The sequence below is a fragment of the Lactuca sativa genome, chromosome 3 (genome assembly GCF_002870075.4).
Source record: "Lactuca sativa cultivar Salinas chromosome 3, Lsat_Salinas_v11, whole genome shotgun sequence".
NCBI lineage: Eukaryota > Viridiplantae > Streptophyta > Magnoliopsida > Asterales > Asteraceae > Lactuca > Lactuca sativa.
Window position 1 is genome coordinate 144,715,282 of NC_056625.2, and position 27,573 is coordinate 144,742,854.

Genomic DNA, 27,573 nt, shown 5'->3' on the forward strand with positions numbered 1-27,573 from the left:
TTGGCGCCATCCATTTGTGAGACGAAGAACACAAACAAAAGCACGAAAGCAAGCATCAATGGCGTCCAACGGTAGTGGGGGACTACCAATTAGTCCCATACGTCCCATGACGACGTTGGACGAAACGCCACCGCCTACAACGATCAACAGGCCAGTTTTGGGCGAAGGAAGTTCTACAACAACGGCCGGAAATATTTTGCAACCGTTGTTTTTTCAGCAAGGAACAACTCCGGTGGAGCTACTTTCTCCTACACAGCTTCAGATGCCGCCGTTCTTTGCGCTGCCACTGCAACAGGCGCGAACAGTCCACTCAACTGCACCTCCGTCGAGCCATATTTTCAACCTTTCACCGTCATTCATAACACCTACATCGTTCCAGACGACTGGTGGACAGAGTTCCACAACGCTAGTACCACCATTGGCACAAACCATGATGAACCATTCACCACCCGTCTACCCGACGGTTCGAGCATGGACTGGACCGACTATTCCCCCAAACAACAGCTTACAACAGTTGATAATGATCAACCCTGTTACATCCATGGACCCTTTCTCCACTAGCTATCCCCTCCAGTTACCATTCCAGCCATACCCCTTTTATGGACCAAGTTCAGGCTACCTTACGCCCCTACAACATGGAATGAGTTCTCAATACCAGCAAGGGATGTCGACTGTTCCAAACCAGGATGGTTTTTCCCGGAGCATAACATCTCCGTTTGTTAAAGAGTTGTTGGATTACGAAATACCAAACACTACAAATCTCCCGACGCTTAAAACGTACAATGGAACTACCGACCCAGATAGCCACATTGATACATATGAATGGACGATGACGTCGCTAAAGCTTAACGAGAAGTTTTGGTGCACATACTTCCCGACGACGCTCGATGGCAACGCCGGCACATGGTTCAAAACGCTACAACCAGGCAGCATTTCGAACTTCGCTCAGCTCAAGTACCTCTTCCTCACCAACTTCATGTAGCTACGTAAATACAAAGGCGATTCTCATTCAATTATAGGTTGTAAACAAAGGGAGGGGGAGACTGTTCGAGAATACTTTACAAGGTTCATAAACGCTACGTTGGATGTACCGGGGCATGACGAAGGGCTCATTGCTGGTGCTTTCACATGGGGACTCCTTCCTGGGCCCTTTCGCAAAAACTCATGGGAAAGAAGCCTCTAACACGAGCTGAGTTGAAAGAAAGAGTGGAGCGATACCTACGGCAGGAAGATGGTGAAGCAGCCAAGCAGGCCTACTTGAATCCTATGGCGACTAGACATCACCACCCGACCCACACGGATTTCCGGGGGGAAGAAGACACTATGGCTAAGCAAGAAGACCACCGCCACATTTCCGACCATTTATTAAAGACGACAGATGGGGTCGCCGCCCAGAAGTATATGCAGTGTCTGAGAAACAACAGCCAGCCAAGTCGCCTAAGAGTCGGTACTGTGAGTACCACAAAAGCAAAACGCATGATACAGCTAGCTGTTTGGTACTAAATAAGGAGATGGAGGAGAAACAACTTAAGGGAGACCTGGTGGAGGTGGCGCGAAGCCTACGCGCCAAATTTGATGCTGAGAACGCCAAGGGTCCACCCCGTGAAGGAGTTCAGCCCAAGGAGATATTCATGATACGTAGCAAAAGAAGTAGGGAGGAACAGCGAGGCGAGCAAGTCGTTGTTAAACCGTCAGCACACGCTCTCACGTTCTCCATACAGGATCCCTGTCCGGACGGCTGGAAAGGTGACAACCCTCTGATAATACAGGCATCCATCAAAGACGTGACTATCCATAGGGTCTATGTAGAAACCGAGAGTTCAGCAGACATCATCTATGAGCATTGTTTCCGGCTCCTTCCGAATCGCTGGAAAGACAATTTGCGACCTACGACAGGTAGGCTGGTGGGATTCACCGGACACAGCCGGTGGCTGTTGGGCACGATCCACCTCCCCTTAACAATCACTAGCCACGACAAGCAGCGGAAGAAGACCGCCCTGATAGACTTTGTGGTCATTCGACACTCGGCGGAGCACAACATCATCTTAGGGAGGACTGCCCTCTTGAAGCTAGGGGCCGTACCTTCAACCATGCATGGGATCATGAAATTCGACACACCAAAAGGCGAAGCCACGATTTTGGCCACCCCGCCCAGAGAATTGCGGTGCTATACAGTTATGAAGCCAACAGAAATAACCAAAGGGCCCAAGAGGCCCAGGGGCAATCCTGCAAAGGGTAAGGAGGTAATCAATGAGGGATACCCCGACCAGCCGGTCAATGTTGGAAGCAACCTCCCAAGCCACACAAGAAGAGCACTGGTCGATCTGCTCAAACGCTACAAACATGTATTTGCTTGGACCCCCACGCATATGGTGGGGGTAGAAAGGAAGGTCATTGAACATAAGCTAATGATCAAACCGGGGTTAAAAGAGGTTAAGCAGAAGAAGCGGGTAGAAGGAGGAGACCGTAACAAGGCGATCAATGCAGAAGTGTCTAAGCTGACGGAGGCCGGAATAGTAAGGGAGGCGATGTTCCCAACGTGGATTGCAAACCCAGTTATGGTCCGCAAGCAGGATGGGTCGTGGCGCATGTGCATCGACTTTTCTGATCTAAACAAGGCATTCCCTAAGGATTACTACCCACTCCCGGAAATCGATCAGAAGGTAGAGTCGCTACAGGGATTTAAACTAAAATGCTTCTTGGATGCATACAAAGGGTATCACCAGATATTGATCAGCAAAGAAGACAAAGAGAAAACAGCCTTCTATACAGACCATGGCACGTTCTGCTACACCAAGATGCCTTTCGGGTTAAAGAATGTAGGGGCAACATACCAGCGGCTAGTCGACTCGATATTCGCCAAGCAGATTGGAAGGCATATTAACGTGTATGTAGATGATATGGTGATTAAGAGTCCAAATGAAGAAAATATGCTGCAAGACATCGAAGAGACTTTCAAGACATTAGAGGTGGCCAAGATGAAACTAAGCCCAGCCAAATGAACGTTTGGAGTGGAAGAGGGGCAATTCTTGGGCTACTATGTTACTAGACAAGGCGTCCAGCCCAGCCCGACCAAGGTCGACAAGTTCATCGAGACGCCAACCCCAAACTCTCTTAGAGATGCACAAGGTCTGAATAAGAAGCTCACAGCTCTAAGCAGGTTCATCTCGAAATATGCCGACAAGGGTATGCCACTGTTCCACACCTTATAGGGATGCATCGAGAAAAACAATTTCCAATGGACGAATGAAGCTGAGAAGGCGCTCCAGAGAATCAAGGAAGAACTGCACAAGCTGCCGACTCTAGCAACCCTCATCCCTGGAGAAACATTACAAGTGTATCTTTCAACATCAGGCGAAGCGATATCATCGGTATTGGCTGTGGAAAGGGAAGGGGAGCAGAGACCGGTATACTTTGTTAGCAGAGCGCTGTAGGGACCAGAACTCAACTATCCCACGCTGGAAAAATTGGTGCCGACACTCATCTACGCTGTGAGACGATTAAGGCGTTACTTCCAGGCACATCAAATCGAGGTACTCACAAGCTACCCCATTAAACAGATCTTGCTTAAGCCGGAGACGTCGGGTCGGCTGGCCAAGTGGGCAATTGAACTGGGAGAGCACGATATAAACTACCGCCTAAGAACAAGTATCAAAGGGCAGGCGCTGGCTGATTTCTTACTAGAAATTCCTGACGGAGGGAACCCGACGAAAGAAAAGGTGTGGGTAGTTGAAGAGGCCCCTACCGGCGATGGTTCATGGACCCTGTACACAAACGGAGCATCCAGCAGGGAAGGCTCAGGGGTGGGGCTGATCCTGACTAGCCCAGAAGGAGAAGAGGTAACCTACGCCCTCCGTTTCGACTTCCATACATCGAACAACGAGGCAGAGTACGAGGCGCTGCTCGCAAGGTTGCGACTCGCCAAACGGATGGGTGCGAAGCTGTAACAGCACTAACCGACTCAAGGTTAGCAGCGAACCAAGTCAATGGGAGTTTCGAGGTAAGAGACCAAAGAATGGGAAAGTATGTAAAGATGGTAAAGCAACTGGTTGGATCATTCGGCCAATTTACAATCAAGCAGATACCCAGAAGTGAGAACAAGAGGGCAGACGCTTTGAGCAAGCTAGCGTCCACTTGTTTTGACCACCTGTCAAAGAAAGTTTTAGTGGAGGTACTCCGGGAGAGAAGCATTGATGAACAGCAGGTGAACACCTTGACCCTTGCTGGACCCACATGGATGACACCATTTCGGGAATACCTCCAGAGAGGAGTGTTGCCGAACGACCATGACAAGGCCAGAAAAATACGTATAAAGACGCCCTCATACGCAATGGTGAACGGGGAATTGTACAAGAAGGGATTCACGTCTCCATGGCTAAAATGTGTAGATCAAGCCAGGAGGAGAGAGATATTGCAGGAAGCACACTCAGGGCAGGTAGGCGCATACGAAGGGGCGAGGGATTTGAACGAAATGGTGCTACGAATGGGGGTATACTGGGCGACGATACATCAAGACGCGACAGAAGTAACCAAGAAATGTTGGGAGTGTCAGTCTTACGCCCAAGTCCAGGCGAAACCCCCGACGCCGCTAAGCAACATATCTAGCCCATGGCCTTTCTACCAGTAGGGCATAGACATAGTGGGTCCATTCCCAGAAGCACCAAGGAAGCTGAAGTATATGGTGGTAGCTGTGGATTACTTCACAAAGTGGATTGAAGCTAAGCCACTGGCATGCATATCTGGGAGGCACATGATAAAATTCATTTGGAAAAACATCATGACAAGATTTATAACACCTAAGGTTCTCATCAACGACAATGGTTTGCAATTCGCTGAGAAACCATTCAGAGAATGGTGCACTGCCAAAGGGATAAGCCAACGCTTCACATCAGTGGCACACCCTCAAGAGAACGGTCAAACGGAGGTGTCCAACCGACCCATTGTCAATGGGATCAAAAGGAGGTTAAGCAAAGAAAAAGGGAATTGGGCAGAGGAGATACCAATGGTGCTATGGTCATACAGGACTACACCACGGGAAAGCACAAGGGAAACCCCTTTCAGCTTGACATATGGGACCGAAGCCATGCTCCCCATGGAAGTGGTAGTGAATACGCCAAGGGTGGCCAACCAAGATGAGGAAAGCAACACACAAGACCTGAGGATAAACTTAGATATCCTAGAGGAGAAACGTGAAGAGTCGGGAGTACGCCAAGCTGTGTATAAACATGCAACAGAAAGGTATTACAACCAAAGGGTAAAGGAGAAGGCCTTCAAAGTGGGAGAGTATGTCTTGAGGAAAAATGAGGCCAGTCGGGCACAACCCCAGGGAAAGCTGGGCCCAACGTGGGAAGGCCCATACAAGGTCACAGAGGCAAACAAGAATGGGGCATACGTGTTAGAGACGATGGAAGGAAGGCCCATTCCAAGAACATGGAATGCTAGGAACCTAAAGAAATATTTTTTCTAAGGAAAAGGAAAGATGTAACCCTAGTTGGTTGATGTTCCATTGAGTATGTTGCACCCTAGAGTACTTAGAGTACGTCTATCCATGCTAAGTGACATGAGAATTGATACTCAGTGTATTTCTATGTTTAAAGACATGAGTTTAGTACTCGACATTTATAGAATTTCATGCATAAGTGACATGAGCTTAATACTTAGTGTATTTAAAAAACCCGCGGTTAAATAATAATGCAATTGCTGATCTCTCATACTTAGTGTAATAATATCCAATGATTGAATGATGAGTGCTAAGTGCATTCAATGTGAACACTTAGTGTGTCAATGGCAACAAAAACAAGGCAAAATGTTTGTCACATCTTGAGCAATATGCAATAAACGAATAAGCCAAGCACAAAACAAAAAAAAGTAGATAGTAGATAATGCTTAGTGCATGTCAAACATATATATATATATATATATATATATATATATATATAAACATTGTTCTTGGCAGTTCAACCATTGCAAAGAAAAACACATAGACTAAGCAAAAAAAAGAAATATCATGGCTCCGAACCATCACCAACAACCTTATCACCAACCACAGCCCCCTCCACAACATCATCCTTACCTACTTTCCCAGCCAACCCACCAGAAACTTCCCTATCATCCACCATTTCATCAACATCATCACCTCTAACACCTGCTCGATCATCACCACTAGCACCACGATCATTCCCATTCCCTCCCACATTAATGTCATTCACAAACACCATATCACGACCTGCAACATCCTCAGGAGTGCCCTCTGAACCAAAAGAACACAACTCTCGCAAACCATCAATACCCATCTCTCCCGGAACCCAACAGACCTGCGTGATCTATGCTAGCGAAGGACAACAGAGCATCACTTACGCTAACCACAGGCCCGACAGACAGCGAACCAACACCCGCCTCCCCAACTTCACCACCACTTGAAGTTTTCTGGACTGACTCAACCCCAGCCATATATGCATCATGGCGGATAAGAATGATAGCATTGGTAGAGTCAGGATGCTCCATCAGCTTATCAACGATACGCACAACACCGATTTGCAACAGCCAATCCAAGTCTCGACGAGCAGCGCACACATATGCTTGCAGCGACGACACTAGCTTGTCACGGTCAATGGCGTCATACTCGAGACTTTCAACCTGGATCATTAAACCTTCATTCATTTGAGTGAGAGAATCAACCTTGGCCTCCAATGCATCCCTAGCCTCATCAAGAACATTCTTCTCAGATGCCACCAACTCATATTTCTTTTCAGCTGAGCGAATAATCGTCGCCAAGCTCACCCAGGCGGTGCTCCAGGCTTGCCACACGCGATCCATAGGTGGCATGAGCAGCCTCCATCTTGCCAAGGCTATGGATGCACCGGGAACCTGCAAAAAAGATAGAACATCACCTGCGCAGCAGCATAGGCCATGTTGTGAGCAAGGGCAGGGCTACCCATCGCATCCATATCCCCCACTGTAGCTGGAGGGAAGACATGGCGCGAGAACTCCAAGGCATTGGCACGAACAGAAAGACGAGAATCGTTGCGAAGATCCCAAGATGGCACAAAAATCGTCGATCCAGAAGCACCATCACCAGGGCCACCATCTTTGGAGACTGTAACTGGCCCGTAGGGACCGAAGCCTTTTGCGGGAGAAAGCTTGGAAGGGACAAACAGAACACTTGGAGAAGGGGTTGAAGAAAAATCTAGAAAATCTGGTTGTTCAGTCGCCCTATTGACTCCCTCAGACTGTTGCACGTCATCATCGGGAATCACAACCACGCCAGCGGAGGTGGAGCTCACTAGCGTAGAACTCATCGAGCTCAACAGACGAGAAAAGTTGCGCCTAGTATGCACCCTCTTGGGGGAAGGAGGAGCACCAGTCACCGGCTCACCCATCGCCTGCATAGCTTTCCGTTTCGCCTGCATCCGCCAAACGTTAGCAATGATACCCTCTTTGTTGTCCTCACCGTCCTCCGGGGAAGGGGAAGGAGCACCGCCCGTTGGCATAACAGAGGAAATTGGGCGGGCAAGCAATGGATCTCCCTCAGACGCCAACGAGCCCGCTGGAGGGACAGGAGGAGAAGGGGTCTTGAGACAGTCTGACCGACGAGGAGGGGGAAGAAGCTCGAACAGATCCACCTCATGAAACTCCAGTTTGCCTCGATAGCGTTTACGCAACACCTCATCCATGGATAAGGAAGACTTAACACCTAAAGAAAAGTAGAATGAAATGTAAGTCACATGGAGGCGGTTAAGAGAAACACCAAAAAAGTAAAGTAAAGAGAGAAACAGGACGAATGCGACACTCACCATCAATGACGGGGTAGAACACCGCCATCTTGCCACGACGCCTCCAGGAGGGGCTCATCCCTACCCCGGACAGAAGCGCTTCGGAGTAATCTTCAGCGGTTACCTGCACACTTTTCAGGTAATCGGCGACTTCTTGATTGTGAGGGAAGAGCTTAGGGACAGTATCGGCGAAAGCATTGGCATGATAACGACCACTCCCAACCAGTTCCTGATTCACCCACAACCATTTGTCTTGCCAATTCTTGGGGGTGCGCCCATCAGGAACTAGGGCATGTCCCCCTCGCCGGGCCGAAAAAGTACACTTATCTCCGGTAAGGCAGAACCGGAAGAAGAACTTGAAGACGAAGTAGTCGAGAACATACCCATTGGCTCTACAGATCATCTCGAAGGCAACCACTTTGTTGACAGCATTAAGGGTCAACATCTGAAGACTATAGCCATCCTTCTGAAGAACCTCCTCTTGGAAATCTGTCAAAGGAAATCGTATGCCAATATCTAAGGTTTTTAGGAAAACCCCAATTTTTCCAGGGGGGGGGGGTTGGGGAGAAGAGATGCTAGAGCTAGCAGAGGGAAATTCTACACCTTCTAAAGGAGACAAACCATAAGTGGCCTCCAACTGTTGATACTCAACGGCAGAAGGGACAATTCCGGGAAGACTAGCCATGAAAGGAGAGAAAAGAAGAATATGCAGGGAAAAGAGGGAAGAAATGGCGAGAATCGTTCTCTGTAAATCCCCTTTAAAGGAAAAGGAAGAGGCGGGACATTCAAATGTCTGACACGCTGACGTAACCGCTGACGTAACCGTTAGCAGTCAAGCGCGGTCACGTCGCCATAAAGAGTGGAGTAACGATGGACACGCGTCAATCAGTTAAGTCCAGAACGTCGTAACTAGCGCTACAACGCTACGGCTACTGGACTGGGGGACTTGATGGTGTGCCTAGGTCAGCACAGCAGAACCGCGTCCAAGCCCTAGAACCGGGCACACCAGCCAGGCTCAGCGCCCGCTGGCGCCCCGGGGAGCGAAACGGACAGGCGGAAGGCTCGCGCCCGCCAAGTAACGCTCCTTGCTCCAAGACAAAAGATACGGTCAGGAGACAAAGGGCAAGATCAGAGCATTACCGTAGGAGCCAATGAGAGTGCTCTAGCGGTTGAGGGCGCACGACCCTCCAATCAGCGCCTCTGGCCTTGTCTCCTCCAAAAGTGATCCTGTCTGGTACGGACCACGCAAGAGTGCTAGGTATAAAAGGATGTTCACACAAGACCAGCGAGGTAAGATCTCTAACCAATCTTGAGAGAACAAACACAAACCCTAAAGTCATCCTAACTTGACCGTCGGAGCGTTCTCCCGGGAACCCCTCCCGGGAAGCGGCTGACGGCCCTTGTTCTTTGTGATCTTGCAGTTATAATTAGGCAACCAAGAAGATCTCATCCCAGAGTCAGAAGCAAGGTCTCATCCGGGACAAGGTTCCATCAGTATGAATTATCATTACTCCTATGACTCTGCAACTATGGTATAGACTAAACAGATGTTCTCTTTTTGTGATAAAGGGGTATGTTTTTAGGTTCCCTAGCTATCACGATCTCCTCAGGACGTGTGATAGTTATACCTTGGAGGGAATGTAGTTGATCAGGCTACATCCGCTCCTTGATACAACTAAGAACAGTGCTGGATTAACCGGGATACTAGCATTATCTTGTTTTGTTCGGTGTTATGTTCTTTTTCCTAATACAAGCAATGGTGTTTTTGTTGTTATGTTTTACTTGTTTTGTTCAGAGTTGTGTTAGTCCCTCTTTTAGTTTATAGTTGCATATCAATGTGTGGTTAGATATGCTAGTTCACTATAAACAGAGCTCTGATACCAACCTATCACACCCCCGAACCAGACGGCGGAAACGTCCGAGGGCTATTGTGACTCAATTGAATACCATCACAATGATTATACATGAATCATAACATCATTCATCACCATGCATTGTATTATTACAACTGATATTGTTTACATTCAGTACATTGTTTTAAACATTACATTTCCATAACTTAAACCGTTCGATACTAATTTAATCAAAACACCGTGACATCAATGGATACATATTCTTCAATTTACCTGTTACCTGAGAATACAAGTATTTTGGAAAAACGTCAACATATGAAATGTTGGTGAGTTCATAAGTCATGTTTGAAAAATAATGATTTTTGTGTAGTTTGAAAACCTAGAAAATCCGATATTTTCTGAAACGAATATTGTATATAAGAAAAAGTGTGGAGATCCGTAGTATGCTTGTCGATTTTTGTAAACATGTATAATTGTTAAACCTTGTATACATCACTTAGGTAAAAGTGTTGAACTTCCCGGGAAAACCCGATGTTTTCCTCATACATAAAATTTCGTGTCTTGTTTATTGTTATATCGATACGACGATTGTTTCCGATAATTCCAGGTGACATTGGATAATTATGGGTTGTGAGTCCTTATAATCACGCATTAATGAAGATGACTAGTTTATAACTACCAGATACAAACGATCCCTTAGGCTTCGTCCGTACTACTCACTTAATCCAACCACCCTGACTTCTCATAGCCCCACAACCGAGGAGAAAGGAAGGTAGGAAGCCCCCATTATTTCCATAAGTCGTTCAAGGCTATCGGGAATGCGAAAGGCACTTGGCCCGACTCGCATTTGACTTCTCGACTTTGCTAGCAGTACCAATGGGCCCTTGGGACCCAACAGCACAATAAAGCTATTAAAAGTCCTTTTACATGAAATTAGGTCATAGAAGGCCCAATAACATGTAAGCGCGTTCCCTTCGAGCCTAAAGATCATGTTATTGGGCTAGCTAGGCCCAACAAGCACGATTTGAAACTTTCAAGCCCAAAGATTGTATATTGACTTCTCGTAAATTTCGCGTGTTTATTGAAGTACTATTGTTTATTGATTTTTGATTCGTTATTGATTCGAGACCGAATCAATTCGTTTGGTAACGATATTGGTGTTGAAAGTGAATTTGTTATTAAGTTTCGCCGGTAGCCGTGGTGCTCGTATTTTATCTTAAGGGATTTATTGTTTAAAAATAAGAGTTTACCTTTTTATGACCCTTCTTGGATAAAATTTACACTTTTAACCCTTTATATAAAAGAATTTCCATTTTAGTCCTTAAACCATTTTTCTTGACACTTAGTATCAAGACTTATTGAAAAGACATTTTCAGCCCAGATTTACTTGTTAAACAGCTTAAGTCCTTCAAAAATGGAATTTTCTCGGTTGGAACCCTCATTTTCGCAACTTTACAGTTTTGGCCCAAAATGGAAAAATTTTGCATTTTTGATACATTTTGACTTTGAAAAATATTTTTGACCCTTGAAATAGTTTTATTACACTTGTAATCCCCTGTTTTACAGAAACTTGCACTTTCAGCCCCTCAATTTCAAAAATCTCGCAATTTGGGGCTTATTGGGCCGAAAAGCCCAATTTAGCCCATTATGTTCAAAATTTACATTTTAAGCCCCTCAAAAGTGTTGATATTCAGAACATTTATATTAGAAACTGTTTGGACTCTTTTCAACCTCCAGAAATTATCATTTGTCGTTTTGGGCCTTTAGTTTTGTATTTTTGACAATTTGAGCCCAAAAATGGGTTTTAAGTCCAAAAATGTTCATTCTAACCAAATAAACTATTTTTCTAGACTTGATTAGTGTAAAATGGTATAAGTTATGTTTAGTTCATTCCTCATATTGTAGATCTCGGTTTTTAGGTTCTTTTTGGCTAACATATTCATCACAAAACACATAAGATCATACATACAAGCATAAAAATCACACAAGGCATACATTTAGTCATAGATCTACACATTTGCTTGTATTCTCCCCCACAAAATCTCATAAAAACCGAAAAAGAGGGGGCATGAAGCTCACCTTGGGTGTGGTTTCGGTTTTGGAAGGAGAAATGAGAAAAATTCGGCCCTAGCAACCTTCCTTGGAAGATCTCGAACTTGGATGCTTCTAAGGTGCTAAATCATAAGTTTGAATGGATTAAGAGATGATTCTTGAATGGAATGAAATAACTAGCTTATGGATCTAACATCAACTTACCTTAGATGATGTGTTTGTGCGAAAAACCTCCTTGAAAGCTTCCTAATTTTCGAACACTTGGAGAGGAGTGGAGAGAGTTTCTTTTGAGAGAGTTTGAGTGAAGTGTGTGTGTGTGTGTGTTTGGGTTCGGTCGAGAATCAAGAAGAAAGGAGAGAAGAGAGATGTGTGAAAGGATGGTGCATGTAAGTATGAGTCCTCTTGCATGGAAGTCCCTTGAATAATTGTGAGGTGGCACACACAAAGTCAACTCTTCCTTCCTTTGGGCTTGGGCCGAGAATGGAGAGGGAAAGAGGAGATTTTTGGGCTTTTTGCCCTTAAGCCCATATTATAGTTAAGCTAGATGATGCTTGACTCAAATAAATCAAAATATAATTTTTATGACCTATTAGGGCTAAATTAGGTAAATTATGCCCCAAAATGGTTCATGTAATTAATTTAATTCACTTTAGGCCCAATATGGCCCAAAATATTGAAATACATGGAAGTGGGTCCAACTAGAGCCCATTTAAGAGTTCTAAGCCCAAGATGGTCAAATTGGAAGCTTATTGGTCCATTAGGCCCAATAAGGAATTCCTAGTCCAAAATGGACTTAAACAAGAACTCCTAGGGTTTCCAATTGCTTATTGACTACTTGAAATGCTTGCACGGGGTGTTTGTTTGAAATTTTATTGTCATAGAGTATGCATCATACATGCTCTTATGTCTTTGATTCATAATTTGGCTTAAGTGTTGTAGTTACAAGGCACGAAAATTTCTAGTTGTGACAATAAAGGTATTGACCTTTATAGGGATATCGTGAAGCCATGGGATGATTACTTCGTTGATTGTCGGCTCTATATTATCGATTCTTAATTTGATTTCCTCTACGTGAAAAATACCATCATCCGATAAGGGACAGATCCAAGATTCTGGATCTGGAGAAAGTCGATACTCACCAATGGCCTCATACAACATCTGAAAGCTATGAGTTTGGGAACCAGTTGCAGGGGTTGATCTCCATTGCCAAGTATAGCCTTCCACTTGCACTCTTTGGCTAATCCTGCAAGCTTTACGCCTTTCAAGTTGGTATAGTTCTGGGAATTGATCCTTTAGTGGCTCGCCATCACACCATTCATCCATCCTGAAGAGGGTATCGTTACCATTCTTAACTTTCTTCTTTAGAATGTCTCGGAAACTTATCCAAACTTTAGTTAATTCATTCGCCACCTCTGCAATATTGTTCCACACACCTGCAAAAGTTCTTTTCGATAAAACATTAGCAAGTTTGTTTTTCAGATTATGAATACCCGTAATTACACGACTCCATAAGGCTGTTTTATTTGTTTTTAATGCCCACCACCATTTGACAATCATTAATATGTTGAAGGCCCTGAGAGATCCAAGACCAAGCCCCCTTTTTCCTTTGGAGCAATGATCTTTTCCCACGATACCGAAGCAATTTTATACTTGTTATCGCTCCCGCCCCATAAGAACTGTCTACGAATCTTTTTCCAGGAGGTCGATGACCCCCACTGGGGCCACGAAAATAGAGAAATAATATGACGGAAGACTGCCCAGGACAACTTTGGCTAAGGTTAATCTTCCTCCAAAGGATAGTGCTTTCGATTTCCAAGGCGAGAGCTTAGAATAAAAATGGTCAATTATAGGCTTCCAATGTTTCTTTAGCTTCATGTTCGCGCCAACCGGGACCCCCAGGTAAGTGAAGGGTAACGATGTCGGTTGGCAGCCCAAGGGGGCAGCCCATCGAGAAACCTCAGTCGTGTCAACACCAACACCAAAAACCCTGGATTTGTTAAAGTTTACCTTTAATCCTGACGCTACTTGAAAGCACCTTAACACCTTTGCTAAATTTTTTAGGTTACTTTGACTCCACTCACCCACGAAAATGGCGGCATCAGCGTAGAGCAAATGAGATATTGACAATTCTGTATTAGGAATTTTAAGACCTTGAAAGAGGCCTTTCTGACAAGTTGTTTTCATCGCGATGTTAAGTCCCTCCATGGCAATTATGAATAAGAAGGGTGAGAGTGGATCCCCCCTGCCGAACACCTTTTTCCATATCGAATTCCACCGTTGGAGACCCATTTATAAGCACCGAGAGTCTTGCTGATTGGAGACAGCCCTTCATCCACATAGGCCATTTATCTCCATATCCCATTTGAATAAGTATCGATTCAAGGTACTCCCAATTAACGAAGTCGAAAGCTTTCTCTAGATCCACCTTGAAGAGAAGAATCTGTTTTTTCACCTTTTTGGCCCACGTACATAGCTCATTTACAATCATAGGTCCATCAAGAATATTACGTCCCTTCACGAAAGCTGATTGGGCTTCTCCAATGTTCTTGCCAATCACCATACTAAGTCTATTAGCTAAGGCCTTGGAGATTATTTTGTATAACGAGCCGATTAAGCTAATTGGCCTGTAGTCACCTATATGCAGCGGGTCCTTTATCTTTGGTACAAGCGTGATGAAGGACGAGTTACAACCCCGATCCAACGTTCCATATTTCTCAAAATATTTGACGAATTCCATAATATCCCCCTTCAATACATCCCAGAATTTTTTAATAAAATCCAAGGTGAAACCATCTGGGCCAGGTGCCTTATCCCCTCCACACGCCCAGATGGCTCATTTAATTTCTTCAGTTGAGAAGGGTTCTTCAATTTTTGATCAAGAGGCTGGATCGAGCGAACAGAATTCACTGCTGATGAGTTTTGGCCTGGAAGGCCACTTTTCTTGAAATTTTTTCTGATAGAAAGATAGAACTTCACCTTGTATTGCTGCCACATCAGTGTTCCAGGATCCATTGATAATCAACCCATGAATGTGGTTCTTGTTTTTCTTATTGTTTACATACCCGTGGAAAAACCGGGTATTGTCATCCCCATCGACTGTCCATCAGATTCTAGCCTTCTGTTTTAAGTCAAGGACAGCAAGTTTTTCAAGCTCCACTATCATTTGAACACCAAGTCTCCTCTCCTGTAATTCCAGCTCTGATAACGGGTTATTTTCAGCAGCTATGTCGAGTTCCTGTACCTTACTTTTAAGCTTCAGCAGCTCCTCAGTCTCCTTAGGGTGATCCATTGCTCTCCACTTCTTTATTTCATTTTTTAGGAATCGAAATTTGGCCGCGAGGTAAGCATCCGGGTTGCCATATCCCATGAATTTCTCCCATGCTTCTTTGACGATTTGCTCGAATCCATCTCTTTTCAACCATGAGTTGAAGAATCTAAATGGAGTTTTGCCAAAATCAGCTTTGCTGGTCTGAAGAATGATGGGGCAGTGATCTGAAGTCTCCCATGGAGCTGCTGTGACAGATACAGAGGGGAATAGACTAAGGAACTTATTACAAACAAGATATCTATCTAGTTTCCTCATCTTGACATCCGACTGACTGTAATAGGTGAATTTGTGTCCCCCCATTCTCGGTTCATGAAGACATGCTTTTTTGATGAATCTATTAAACTAGAAGGCTTCAGACGGGTTGAATTGGGAGTTGAATCTTTCACAGTCCTTCCTTACGGTGTTAAAGTCTCCAAAAATTATCCAAGTTCCAGCTATAGTGGATTTGACGTGGTCTAGTTCTTCATATAGCCGCTTTTTATTTTGTGGATCATGAAGCCCATAGATATTTGCAGCAATCAACTGACCTTGAACATGTTGGGTTTTGAGCAATCTAACACTTCCTAAGTGTGCATGCAACTCTAATAAACCTTGGATCTATGTTTGTCTAAATACATGCAAAATAATAATTTTCCAAGGTTTATAACCTATCTAACATGGCATGGGGAACATTTCAACATAAAAAGTTAGAAGAGATTATATACCTTTTTTATGAGTTTGGTTCTTGAGGAGTTTGAGGGCCAAGCACCAATAGTGTGAATGCCTCAAATGGAATCACAAAACACCATAAACTCTTGGAAAACTTTGAGAGAGTATACACAATTGTATATTTCGGCCACACACAAGCACACACACACACTAGTTCACTAGTTGCCATTTCATGCACCATAAGCATGCTTATATAGTGTACATGGTTAGGGTGAAACCCTAATAACCCATGACCTTTCCTTTTCCAAGGATCCATGGGTTAAAATCTCCATGGATCATCCATGGACTTCCATCAAAGCCTAGCCCAGTAACAAATGAGTGTTAGCCCACACCATATAAAACCAATAGCCCATAATCTAATTAGTCTTCCTTTTAATTTCTAAATTAATTCATAATTAATTTAAGACTAATACTAATTAAATAACATAACTTCATATTAATATATTATAAGTTATAATATATTAATAAACATATGTGTATAACTCTCATAAAATTATCCATAAAAGTTTGGATGAGATGCAACCCAAATGGACCATGCCGGTCGGGTCAAGTATATACCAAATAAGTTATGGACTTAGACACCTTATCCAACAGACTCCCACTTGGATAAGTCTAATAACTGTATTTGCCTATATAACTTCAGGAACCAACCAGCAATCGTAGCTCTCGAAAACTCCGTTGAACTATGAAGCGCCATTTTAAGAAAAGTGATCATATAATCCTCTGTTCTCTTGATATCAGCCGAACAAACACATGGAACTAAGTCTTGCTTATCGTCTGGCAGTTGTTTCTCGATTTCCGATTTGTTTGACTAAGAACTTCACTGAACACATCAGTTTAGTTCTGACCGGGACCGGTACATGGGTCAACACAAAATCATCAAGGGGCCCAGATATCGCTTCTATTTCTAGAAGGAACAGATAAACTTCGACTCATATGCTTGTTCTACTACTTGTTGAATTGTACACAAAGGCACGTTTTATAACATCAAGTTACTGATGCGGTTTCGTGCAATCAATGCACAACTAACTCATAGGTAACAACTCATATCTCTAGGTTTGAAGACTTATATGATATTATCGTCTCACGATCACTCGAGATAAATTCCATGAAGTGATACAAGTGAGCGTGGGTTTATACCAATACTCATAACTTATGAGTACTCATGAATGTTGCAGCAACCATTGCCATGTCTAAACACCTTTAGCCATCTACAAACCCAATTCATGACAATCTTGATTCATACCTACTTCCGACGTATGACCGATTGTGGAGGTTTGAATAAATTAATTATTCTGGAAGTCAAAACATGCAAAACTGAAACAATAGTAAATAATTGACAATGATAGTAACACTTTACTCATAAATAAATCACAAATTTTATTCATCATCAAAACGTCGATTACATTTTACAAGTTTTAGGAAAACTATCTAATCTGTAAAACTAATATTGTCCCTCAGCCCAATGCGCCTCGCATGCTGAAAATGCTTATCCCTCGTCAGTCCCTTCGTAAGGGGATCTGCAGGATTTTCATCCGACGATATCCTCCTTGCCACGAGGAGTCCTTCTTCAATCTTGTGTCTTATGAAGTGATATTTTTTGTCAATGTGTCGGGATCTGCCATGATCTCTTGGTTCCTTGGCTAAGGCAACCGCACTATTGTTGTCACAGAAAATCTCCATAGGTTCTTTAATAGCTGGTACAACTCCAAGGTCTCCGATGAAGTTCTTTAGCCATATCGCCTCCTTTTCTACTTCACTCGCTGCTATATACTCTGATTCACAAGTCAAATCAGCCACCGTCTCCTGCTTGGAACTCTTCCAAGAAATTGCCCCTCCATTTAAGGTAAAGATCCAGCCCGACTGAGAGCGGAAATTATCCCTATCAGTCTGAAAACCAGCATCACTATACCTTAATACTCTCAAGTCATCACTCCCACCAAGGGTAAGGATCCAATCCTTAGTCCTCCGCAGATACTTGAGAATGTTCTTTACCGCGGTCCAATGAGCCTTGCCAGGGTTCCCCTGATACCTACTGACCATGCTCAAAGCAAATGCCACATCAGGGCGGGTACAAGTCATAGCATACATGATCGAGCCAACAGCGGAAGCATACGGTAGTTGGCTCATCTTAGCTATCTCCGCCTCTGTACTTGGACTCTGAGTCTTACTTAGTTTGGCATTGCTTTGGATCGGTAAATCTCCTCTCTTGGAATTCTGCGTGTTGAACCTATTCAACACCTTATCCAAGTAAGTACTCTGACTAAGTCCAATTAGTCTTTTACTCCTTTCTCTTAATATCCTTATCCCTAGGATATAGGCAGCCTCCCCTAGGTCCTTCATAGCAAAGCACTTCCCAAGCCAGGATTTAACCTCCTGCAAGGTTGGGATGTCATTTCCTATAAGTAGTATGTCATCCACATACAGTACCAAGAAGCTAACTATACTCCCACTAGCTCTGACATACACGCAAGACTCATCTTCACTTCTCGAGAAGCCAAACTCTTTTACCTTCTCATCAAAACAAAGATTCCAACTACGAGATGCTTGTTTTAATCCATAAATGGATTTCTCAAGCTTGCATACTCTATTAGGGTACTCTGCACTGACAAAACCCTCTGGCTGATTCATGTACACATCCTCAGCCAACTTTCCATTAAGGAAAACGGTTTTGACATCAATCTGCCATATTTCATAATCATGAAATGCTGCAATGGCTAGCATAACCCTAATAGACTTAATCTTTGCTACCGGCGAGAAGGTTTCATCATAATCAATACCCTGAGTCTGAGTAAAACCCTTCGCAACCAGTCGAGCCTTATAGGTATGCACTTTTCCTTCCATATCGGTCTTCTTCTTGAAGATCCATTTGCACCCGACTGTTTTACGGCCTGGTACATGGTCAACCAAGTTCCAAACTTGATTGTCATACATGGACTGTATCTCGTTGTCCATAGCCTCCTTCCATTTAGCAGACTCCGGGCCTGCCATGGCTTCCTTAACACTGCTAGGTTCATCCAGATTTACCAGTGTACTATCACTGATAAACGTATCACCTTCCGTAGTAATATGAAATCCATAATAAAACGAAGGTGTGTTCCTAACCCGTGTGGAACGCCTCGGAGGTACAGACATGTCAGCTTGCTCAACAGGAGCTTCCTCCTCAGGTTGATTGCTAGTGTCTGAGGTTCCTTCACCAATTGCTTCTTGAATTTCTTCAAGATCAATTTGCCTCCCACTGTCTCCTTGGCTTATAAATTCTCTCCCATGAAAGACCCCTCTTCTTGCTACAAAGACCACATTCTCACTAGGTCTGTAGAAGAGGTAACCGAAGGATTTCTGTGGGTAGCCGATGAAAATACACCTTTCACTTCGGGGTTCGAGCTTATCATGAGTCTCACGCCTCACGAAAGCCTCGCAGCCCCAAATCTTGATGTGGTTCAAATTGGGAACCTTCCCAGTCCACATCTCATGAGGTGTTTTGGTAACCTTCTTTGTAGGGACTAGATTAACGATATGGGCGGCAGTCTCTAAGGCATACCCCCAAAAAGAGATTGGTAGCGAAACTCGACTCATCATAGAGCGAACCATGTCCAGCAAGGTTCGATTACACCTCTCGGCTACACCATTCAGCTGTGTTGTCCTGGTAGGAGTCAATTGTGAGACAATCCCACACTCCTTAAGATAGTCAAGGAACTCGGTACTAAGATACTCACCACCTCGATCGGATCGAAGCATCTTAATGTTCCTGCCCAATTGATTTTCTACTTCCTGTTTGAATTCCTTAAACCTTTCAAAGGTTTCTGACTTATGTTTGATTAAGTAGACATACCCATATCTACTAAAATCATCAATAAAAGTCACATAATACCGATTAGCATCCCTTGTGGCGGTTTTGAAAGGCCGACATACATCAGTATGTATTAGGTCCAACAAACCCTCACCCCTTTCACAAGTTCCAGTGAAGGGTGATTTTGTCATCTTTCCAAGTAGACAAGATTCACAACTATCATCCGATTTAAGGTCGAATGATTCCAAGACTCCACTCTTTTGGAGTTGGCCTATGTGTTTCTTGTTTACATGTCCAAGACGACAATGCCACAATGATGCCTTATCTAGGCTAGTAGAAGAATCAATATACAACACATTATTTCCTAAGTTGTCTACAATCGACACAGTTTCATACACACCATCACAAGGTAACGCTTTAAAATAAAACACATTTTTATAGAAAGCATTAATACCACCACATTCATTATCAAACGAAAAGGTAAAACCTTGTTTGTACAAAGCATGAAAAGAAATAATATTCCTCGCCATTTCAGACGAGTACACACATTTATTCAAATCTAATTTTAACCCATTATTAAGAAACAAAGTATAAACTCCTATCTTGGAAACAGGTGAAGCCTTCCTATTCCCCATGATCAAGTTTATCTTCCCGTGCTCCACATCCTCACTTCTTCTTAAGCCCTGCATATCAGAACATATGTGAATACCACATCCTGTATCAAGCACCCAAGAGTTAGAATATGATGAGTAATTAGACAATATTGTGTAAATACCTGCATGGGTGGGTTTCACTTTCCCATCCTTTAGATCCTGCAAGTACTTAGGGCAGTTTCGCTTCCAGTGTGCCTTTTCATGGCAATAGAAACATTCAGCATCCTTGGGAATGGCAGAAGGAGTGACAGAACCGCTCTTGGTCTTCGATGAGGAGCCTTCAAGAGACTTTCCCTTGTTACCCTTTGATGGGTGCTTCCTCTTTTTCCCTTTGCCTTGCCCAATAGCTAAAATAGGGGTAGATGTTGTAGTAGGAGTAGTAGAGGTAACAACCGCCTTGCCCTTAAGACCGGTTTCCGCGGTCTTCAAGAGTCCTTGAAGCTTGCTGAGGGTAACTTCCTCGTTGTTCATATGATATGTCATACGAAAATGGTCATAACAAGAAGGTAAGGAGTGCAAAATGATGTCAATTGCCAACTCCTCAGGGATGTTCACATTCAGCTTCAACAAACGGTCCACATACCTTTGCATCTTTTGCATGTGAGCCGTGACGGAATCACCGTCCTTCATGCGGGTAGTTATTATGGAGGAGATTATTTCATACCGCTCCTGACGAGCACTCTGATGGTACCTTTCCATCAGGTCTTGGTGCATCTCAAAAGGGTAGAAATCTTCATATGACTTTTGGAGCTCGGCTGTCATCGTGGCCATCATGATGCATGACACCTTAGTAGCATCTCTCTCATGTGTCCTGAATTCAGCGATCTCCTTAGGAGTAGTAGTAGACTCATCAAGCTCTTTTAACTCCTTATCGAGGACATATTCCTTGTCCTCATAACGAGTAACCATCCTGATGTTCCTAATCCAATCCATGAAGTTGGAACCATCACAGATGACCCTCCCACAAAGATTCATGAGAGAGAAAGAACCAGTTGGGTTAGAGCCCGAAGCATTAGTGTTGGAAGACATCTGAAGGAAGAAAGCAAGTTTAGATTAGATATATAGAATCCTTAATAAGACACCAAAATGTAATATTAAGGCTAGGACCCAATCACAATATATTATACTTAGAAGAGGGATGCCGTAATCTAAGTAATAATATATTTGAAAGGTAGGTGAATGACGATTCACCAATTTCCACCATGAAAAACAAAATGAATTATTAGGTTTTAATTGGATTTGAAATTCCTAGATTCTTTTGAGATTCATTGAACTTTTCAATGGCATGTTTCAATCTCGATTGTGCCCTTCAAGTTTTGTGACCGGGATGCCGAGGATCACAAAACATGGTGTGAATAACCATGCTAATTCACTTGGTACCCCACCTAATCAATGTGCCGGTAAACCACACACGCTCCATTGATCTATGACAAACATTAAGTCACCCTTCGTGATCCTTACTAGTCCAAGTTAGTATGTCGGTTAACCACACACGCTCCACCAACGACTTGGTAAGGTACAGAGTGTGAATTCCATGGACTAGCACCATGTTCACATTTTTCCTAAAATAACTAAGATTGGGAATTAAAAGGTTTAGTTACTTTATAATAATCATTATACTTTTAATGAGGATTTAAAGTCATTGTCCTACCCGTTCGGCTAACGACCCTCCACCAGTCAAGCGAGCGGTGGGTGAGAGTGGACACCCATTAAGTCACCATTTTATAAGCAACAACCTTATACCCACCTTTATAGACCGGCTTCGTGAATGAGGCCTACTAACGGTAGAACGACTTATTCTTATACATATATATAATAATTAACCATTAATGTTATAAATAGTATAAGGGTTGAATTTTAACTATTAAAACTCTAAGGGTTGGAATTAAAGTTTATTAAAGTGTGTGAAACTTTACAAATTCCAAAACTTGAGGACAAGTTTTGTAACTATCCAAAACTTTTCATTTCATAACTTATGAATAAAGGTTCATAAAAATGAAGACTCTTCACTTTCATGTAACTTATGTGTTTAAATTTGTGTGTTAAAGAAAGTGACCTTTGGATATCCATAACTTGAGGACAAATTATGGACTCCATTAAAACACATAAATGATCAAGAATTAATTCTAAACAATTCAGCAAATAATTCCTATCATCTTCTAAATTCATAAGAACATGAACATGATCATCAAAATTTCAAGAATTATATGAACACATAAAAATCATGGAATTTTGATATATGGTATTGTAAATGGATTAGAACAACCATTACACCAACCTAAAACAAGTTTTAAAACACCAAAACAGTTTAGGGTAATGTTTCTAGTCCATTTCCAGCAGCAAAAGTCGAAAATCTCCACTCTGTCGCTCCTACTCGTCGAGTGCATGAACCTACTCGGCGAGTAGGTTGAAGATACACATGGACTCGGCGATTCCCCCCATGGACTCGGCGAGTTCATCAGTCAGACAGCAAGTTTTTCGACTTTTTCAACTATTTTGCATCAAGTATCAAACAAGCAAGCCTAGGCTCTGATACCACTGTTGGGTTTTGAGCAATCTAACACTTCCTAAGTGTGCATGCAACCCTAATAAACCTTGGATCTATGTTTGTCTAAATACATGAAAAATAATAATTTTCCAAGGTTTATAACCTATCTAACATGGCAAGGGGAACATTTCAACATAAAAAGTTAGAAGAGATTACATACTTTTTTTATGAGTTTGGTTCTTGAGGAGTTTGAGGGCCAAGCACCAATAGTGTGAATGACTCAAATGGAATCACAAAACACCACAAACTCTTGGAAAACTTTGAGAGAGTATACACAATTGTATATTTCGGCCACACACAAGCACACACGCACTAGTTCACTAGTTGCCATTTCATGCACCATAAGCATGCTTATATAGTGTACATGGTTAGGGTGAAACCCTAATAACCCATGCCCTTTCCTTTTCCAAGGGTCCATGGGTTAAAAGCTCCATGGATCATCCATGGACTTCCATCAAAGCCTAGCCCATTAACAAATGAGTGTTAGCCCACACCATATAAAACTAATAGCCCATAATCTAATTAGTCTTCCTTTTAATCTCTAAATTAATTCATAATTAATTTAAGACTAATACTAATTAAATAACATAACTTCATATTAATATATTATAACTTATAATATATTAATAAACATATGTGTATAACTCTCATAAAATTATCCATAAAAGTTTGGATGAGATGCAACCCAAATGGACCATGCCGGTCGGGTCAAGTATATACCAAATAAGTTATGGACTTAGACACCTTATCCAACAGAACACCCGACCACCTACCAATTGTGATTAGGAAATGTCTCGCCTTTATGACTCCGTCAACCTGGAACAATTTGGAATCCCACACACTGAGCAGTCCTCCCGATCTTCCATTGGACGGTGTTGCAACGAATCCAAATTCACCATTATACCAGCAGCCAGCTACATCTATGTTGTTTTCATCGGATAGTTGCATTTCCTGCACACCCAGGAACGAGATGCGATATTTCATTGATAACCTTCGCACCCATGAGACCTTATACCCTTCGCCGATGCCCCTAATATTTAGACTTAGACAATTCATCAGGGTTTGTTTATCTCTCCAATTACTCCCATTGTTTCTAGTAGTACCGGGTTAGTTGAGTCAATCTCAAAACCCAGTTCCTTATTAACATCAACCGTTTTACCCACTTCCATAGATAGAGATCTGGAGCACGAGGAGGAACCGTTGTGCAAAGCCATCGGGGTTTTTATTAAGATCAATGTTGGGTGGAGCATGATCATCCTTGATTAAATTCTTTCCTTGGGACACCATGACCAGAGGAAGGTTGTGCTCTGTTTCCATTAGGTGAAAGTCCGACCCATAATTGTCATATCTTTTTCGCTTGCCTAAAGACCAGGAACGTTTTGGTTTTGGACTGGGATATATGAAGCATCATCGATATTGGGGGATGGGAAGGGCCCAAAGCACCCACGTGGGAGCCCGATAACAAAATCATTCTTGTGGGCCATTGGAGGGGGAGTGGTAATTACTTCAGTGGGCCTAATCGTATCTTCTCGATTTTTGGGAGATGAAAATATCCGTTACCAATTGTTCTGGAATAATTCTCAGGCGACGATCCATCTGACTCCATAGGGAATGTCGCCGATCGTTGGGGGTTCCCAGATGACCCTTGATCTACTCTAATCGGCTCCGGCGATTTTTCCAGTGAACCCGGAAATTTTTTCATCTCCGTCGATCTTTCCCCTTGTACTGGTTCCTCCCTTACATCTGAAAATTCCTTGCGTTTGGATACTGGGCTTATTTCCCCTTCCTCCTTTTCACCATCGTCTACATGCATCCACATATCCAATACCCCCTCTTCATCGTTGTTTTCTTCATCAGAAACATCTGCTTCACTTAGTTCTTCTTTTTTCATAATAGTCTTCGTTTTGGTCGAACTTAAACGGAAACCAGTCTTCATCAAACTCCATAATACCGAGTTTTATAAACTCTCCTACACATGATACATAGATCTCATCATTTATTCTCGTCCTCTTTTTGGCAAGGATTCCGATTTTACACAGGAAAGATCCACGCGGTTAGGAAGATCATCAAACGGTGCAATTGTGGTCCCAAATCCTTCTGTTATTCTCGTGAAGTTACTTTCCCCCCATAGATGTAGAGGGAGACCAACGATCCTAATCCATGCAACCCTATCGAATTCACAATCAATTTTTTCTGCCCAATCAACCCATTTCAAGTGCTCCTGCCATCGTTCTTTATTATCTTTGAATCCTTTTGCCGTGACAGAGTCATTGAACTGCAGTAGGACTTTTAGACCTCCTACATATTTGGTATCCATGGGAATATCATTTTGGAACGATAACAACTTGGGTAGGTGTCCCAAGTGGTCTAACGACCTTGCCTCTCCAATGAGGGACGTCTTCCATAACCAGTTTTGCGTATTTCTGCATAAGACAATATGTGGGGGAGTTGGAGGTGGTGGCGGGGGTGCAATATGAGCATGTCTTTTTTGTCCAAGAACCTCTGCAAACGTCCTGTGGTCCCTTGATCTCCCCCACACCCCATTTGTGGGTTGTTTGTCAGTGTAAGGATCGTTGTGTCTCCCAGTAGAGTTGCTGTTTATGTTCCTTGCCATGGTCGGGATCTCTTTTCTCTTGTGCAATGCCATATTCACTTCAAGTTTTCTTCCTCTAACCATTGTGCCATTGAGTCTAATCTCCAGATCTTTTACATTTTTTACATCTGTAAATCTGATGAAAGCGTAGTATTCTCCATTTTTTCCTTTTCTCAACCCCATGAATATATCCACCAATCTACCGAAGCGGATGAATGCATCGTGCATCTCCTTCTTTGTAGCGTCCTTTGGGACATTTGTGACGAAGAAAGTAGTTACCTCTTTGCCAATTTTGTCAGTTGTTCTTCTCCTAGGAACTTCTTTCCACTCTTGTTCCATCACAATACTTTCACTCTATCATAAACTTTCACTAGTATAGCTTGGTGGGTGAGAATTTTTGGGATACTTGAATTGCTTCTTTTGTTATAGCATATTAATTTAATATTATATGATAAATAATGCCTTTGTGAAATCCATACTACACAATCGGTATCTGAAATTGATACCTCATTAACTGACATATTTTCTTTATATTTCGTTGATGATGGTTTATCCGGTTTATTGTGTACTATATGAGTGCTGATATTGATTTCAAACGCTGGTAGACAGAGGAAGTTAGTTTGTGTTTCAGAAGGGATACGAGATACTGAATAATAAATTAACAAATGGTTATGTATATACCGAATTATAAACGAAAAAGTAATGAACTACTTTGAATTTTGGCTATAAGAGGCTTAGTTGTTCCTCTTTTGACCTATTTTCAGTTTTATGTTATTAAATTTGCTTCAGATCATTGTACAATGTGAACCTTCTGAAAGTATGTGTTGATTTTGATTTTGAAGTTCTTATTCCTATGCCAAATAAATGTGAAATGCTGTTAAAACGTGCCAATACCTTCCAAGGTATTTTCTTTATTTATTATTTTGTAAATTGTTAAATTTACCTAATTTATATACTTTTACTTAAATAATTTAGATTTACTAGATTTGAGTTTGACATGATTTTTAAATAAGTGTTGACTGGATCAATCTTAGCTAATGAAATGATGCACGCATTATTTCCATTATCCATGCAAATAAAATAAGTGTATGTTCTGATCCATGAAAGAGAAATGTAGTTCAGTCTATAGGCAACTTTGTATAACCTCTGAAGCAAAAACCGTAAAAGAAACCAAAATGGTTGGTTGCATTTGTTTCCATTATCCATGCAAATAAAATGAAAATTAGAGCCAAAAAAAACACACACACACACATTGAGGAATCAAAACAGAAATATGTGTGACCCCGTGGATGTTCAATTATGATTTTTGATTAAAGAAAATTTCTAATCGGTATAATAATTCAAATTGTCATTATTTGATTTTAAATTTGGTGAACATCAATTGGAGTTATATAAACATGTTTTTATTTCACTCTAAATAAATGAGTTTCCCATGAAAAAAAAAAAAAAAAAAAAAAAAAAAAAAAAAAAAAAAAAAAAACTGTACAAGAGAGCTCCAAAAGAAGCTTAGTAGAGCACTACCAAACAAAACGTGAGATATGAGTTCAAACAAACAGTACAATGATTCTGAAATTTCAAATATATTTCTTATAAAATACAAATAAAAGTTGTAAAAAATGAACGACATTCTAATTCAATTAAAGGAGTATAGTGTAGTAAGTAATGATAAAGTGGAATAACGGATTTTGTTACATGCGTTTGGTTTAACTGTTTAAGTAGTAAATAAAAAATGATTAAAAAAATGAAACGTTAAAACTTGAAGTAAACTAAATGAAAAGACTACATAGGTCAGGTATGTGGGATTTTTTTTTTTTTTGCATGTTGCTTGTATAAACCCTTTTTGTTTAGTAATTTGTTTTTTAATATAATATTTAAATCTACTCATAACTACTCTATCTAAACATATTGATTTTTTATTTAAAGACAACAGTAAATATACATCTCCCGCTCCTAGATTGATCACTTTTCTTCATGGAACCCCTTCGAAGATGCGAAGAGGCAAGTAAAAGTTTTTTTTTTTAAAAAAAATTGCTTAATCTTTTTTACTGTTTCTTAGAAATAGATCATCTTAAAATTGGTTTTAATAGAGCACAAAATCAAAAAATTCTTCTCTATAATTCATGAATAATTATTTCATTTTGTCTGTTTGTAAGCTAAGTCATATAAAAGTTTTCGGAAGAAAAAACCAAGAGGCAAATATTGTTGGTGTTGGGATAGTTTAGATAGTCCCAAACTCTAAATGAGTAGCTGAAATTTATGAACTACAATGCAATTTT

The 27,573-nt window shown here is 42.0% G+C and overlaps 2 protein-coding genes across 2 annotated transcripts; both read left to right on the top strand.

Moving 5' to 3' along the window:
• The first annotated feature begins 1,511 nt into the window (after window positions 1-1,511).
• On the top strand, window positions 1,512-3,002 carry LOC128132836 (uncharacterized). The gene has a single exon (XM_052769826.1). It carries the CDS (start codon window positions 1,512-1,514, stop codon window positions 3,000-3,002), a length of 1,491 nt encoding a protein of 496 aa, XP_052625786.1.
• A 1,676-nt stretch (window positions 3,003-4,678) lies between these two features.
• On the top strand, window positions 4,679-5,467 carry LOC111885702 (uncharacterized). Its single transcript, XM_023881946.1, has one exon. The coding sequence runs from the start codon at window positions 4,679-4,681 to the stop codon at window positions 5,465-5,467; it is 789 nt and encodes a 262-aa protein (XP_023737714.1).
• The last annotated feature ends 22,106 nt before the right edge of the window (window positions 5,468-27,573 follow it).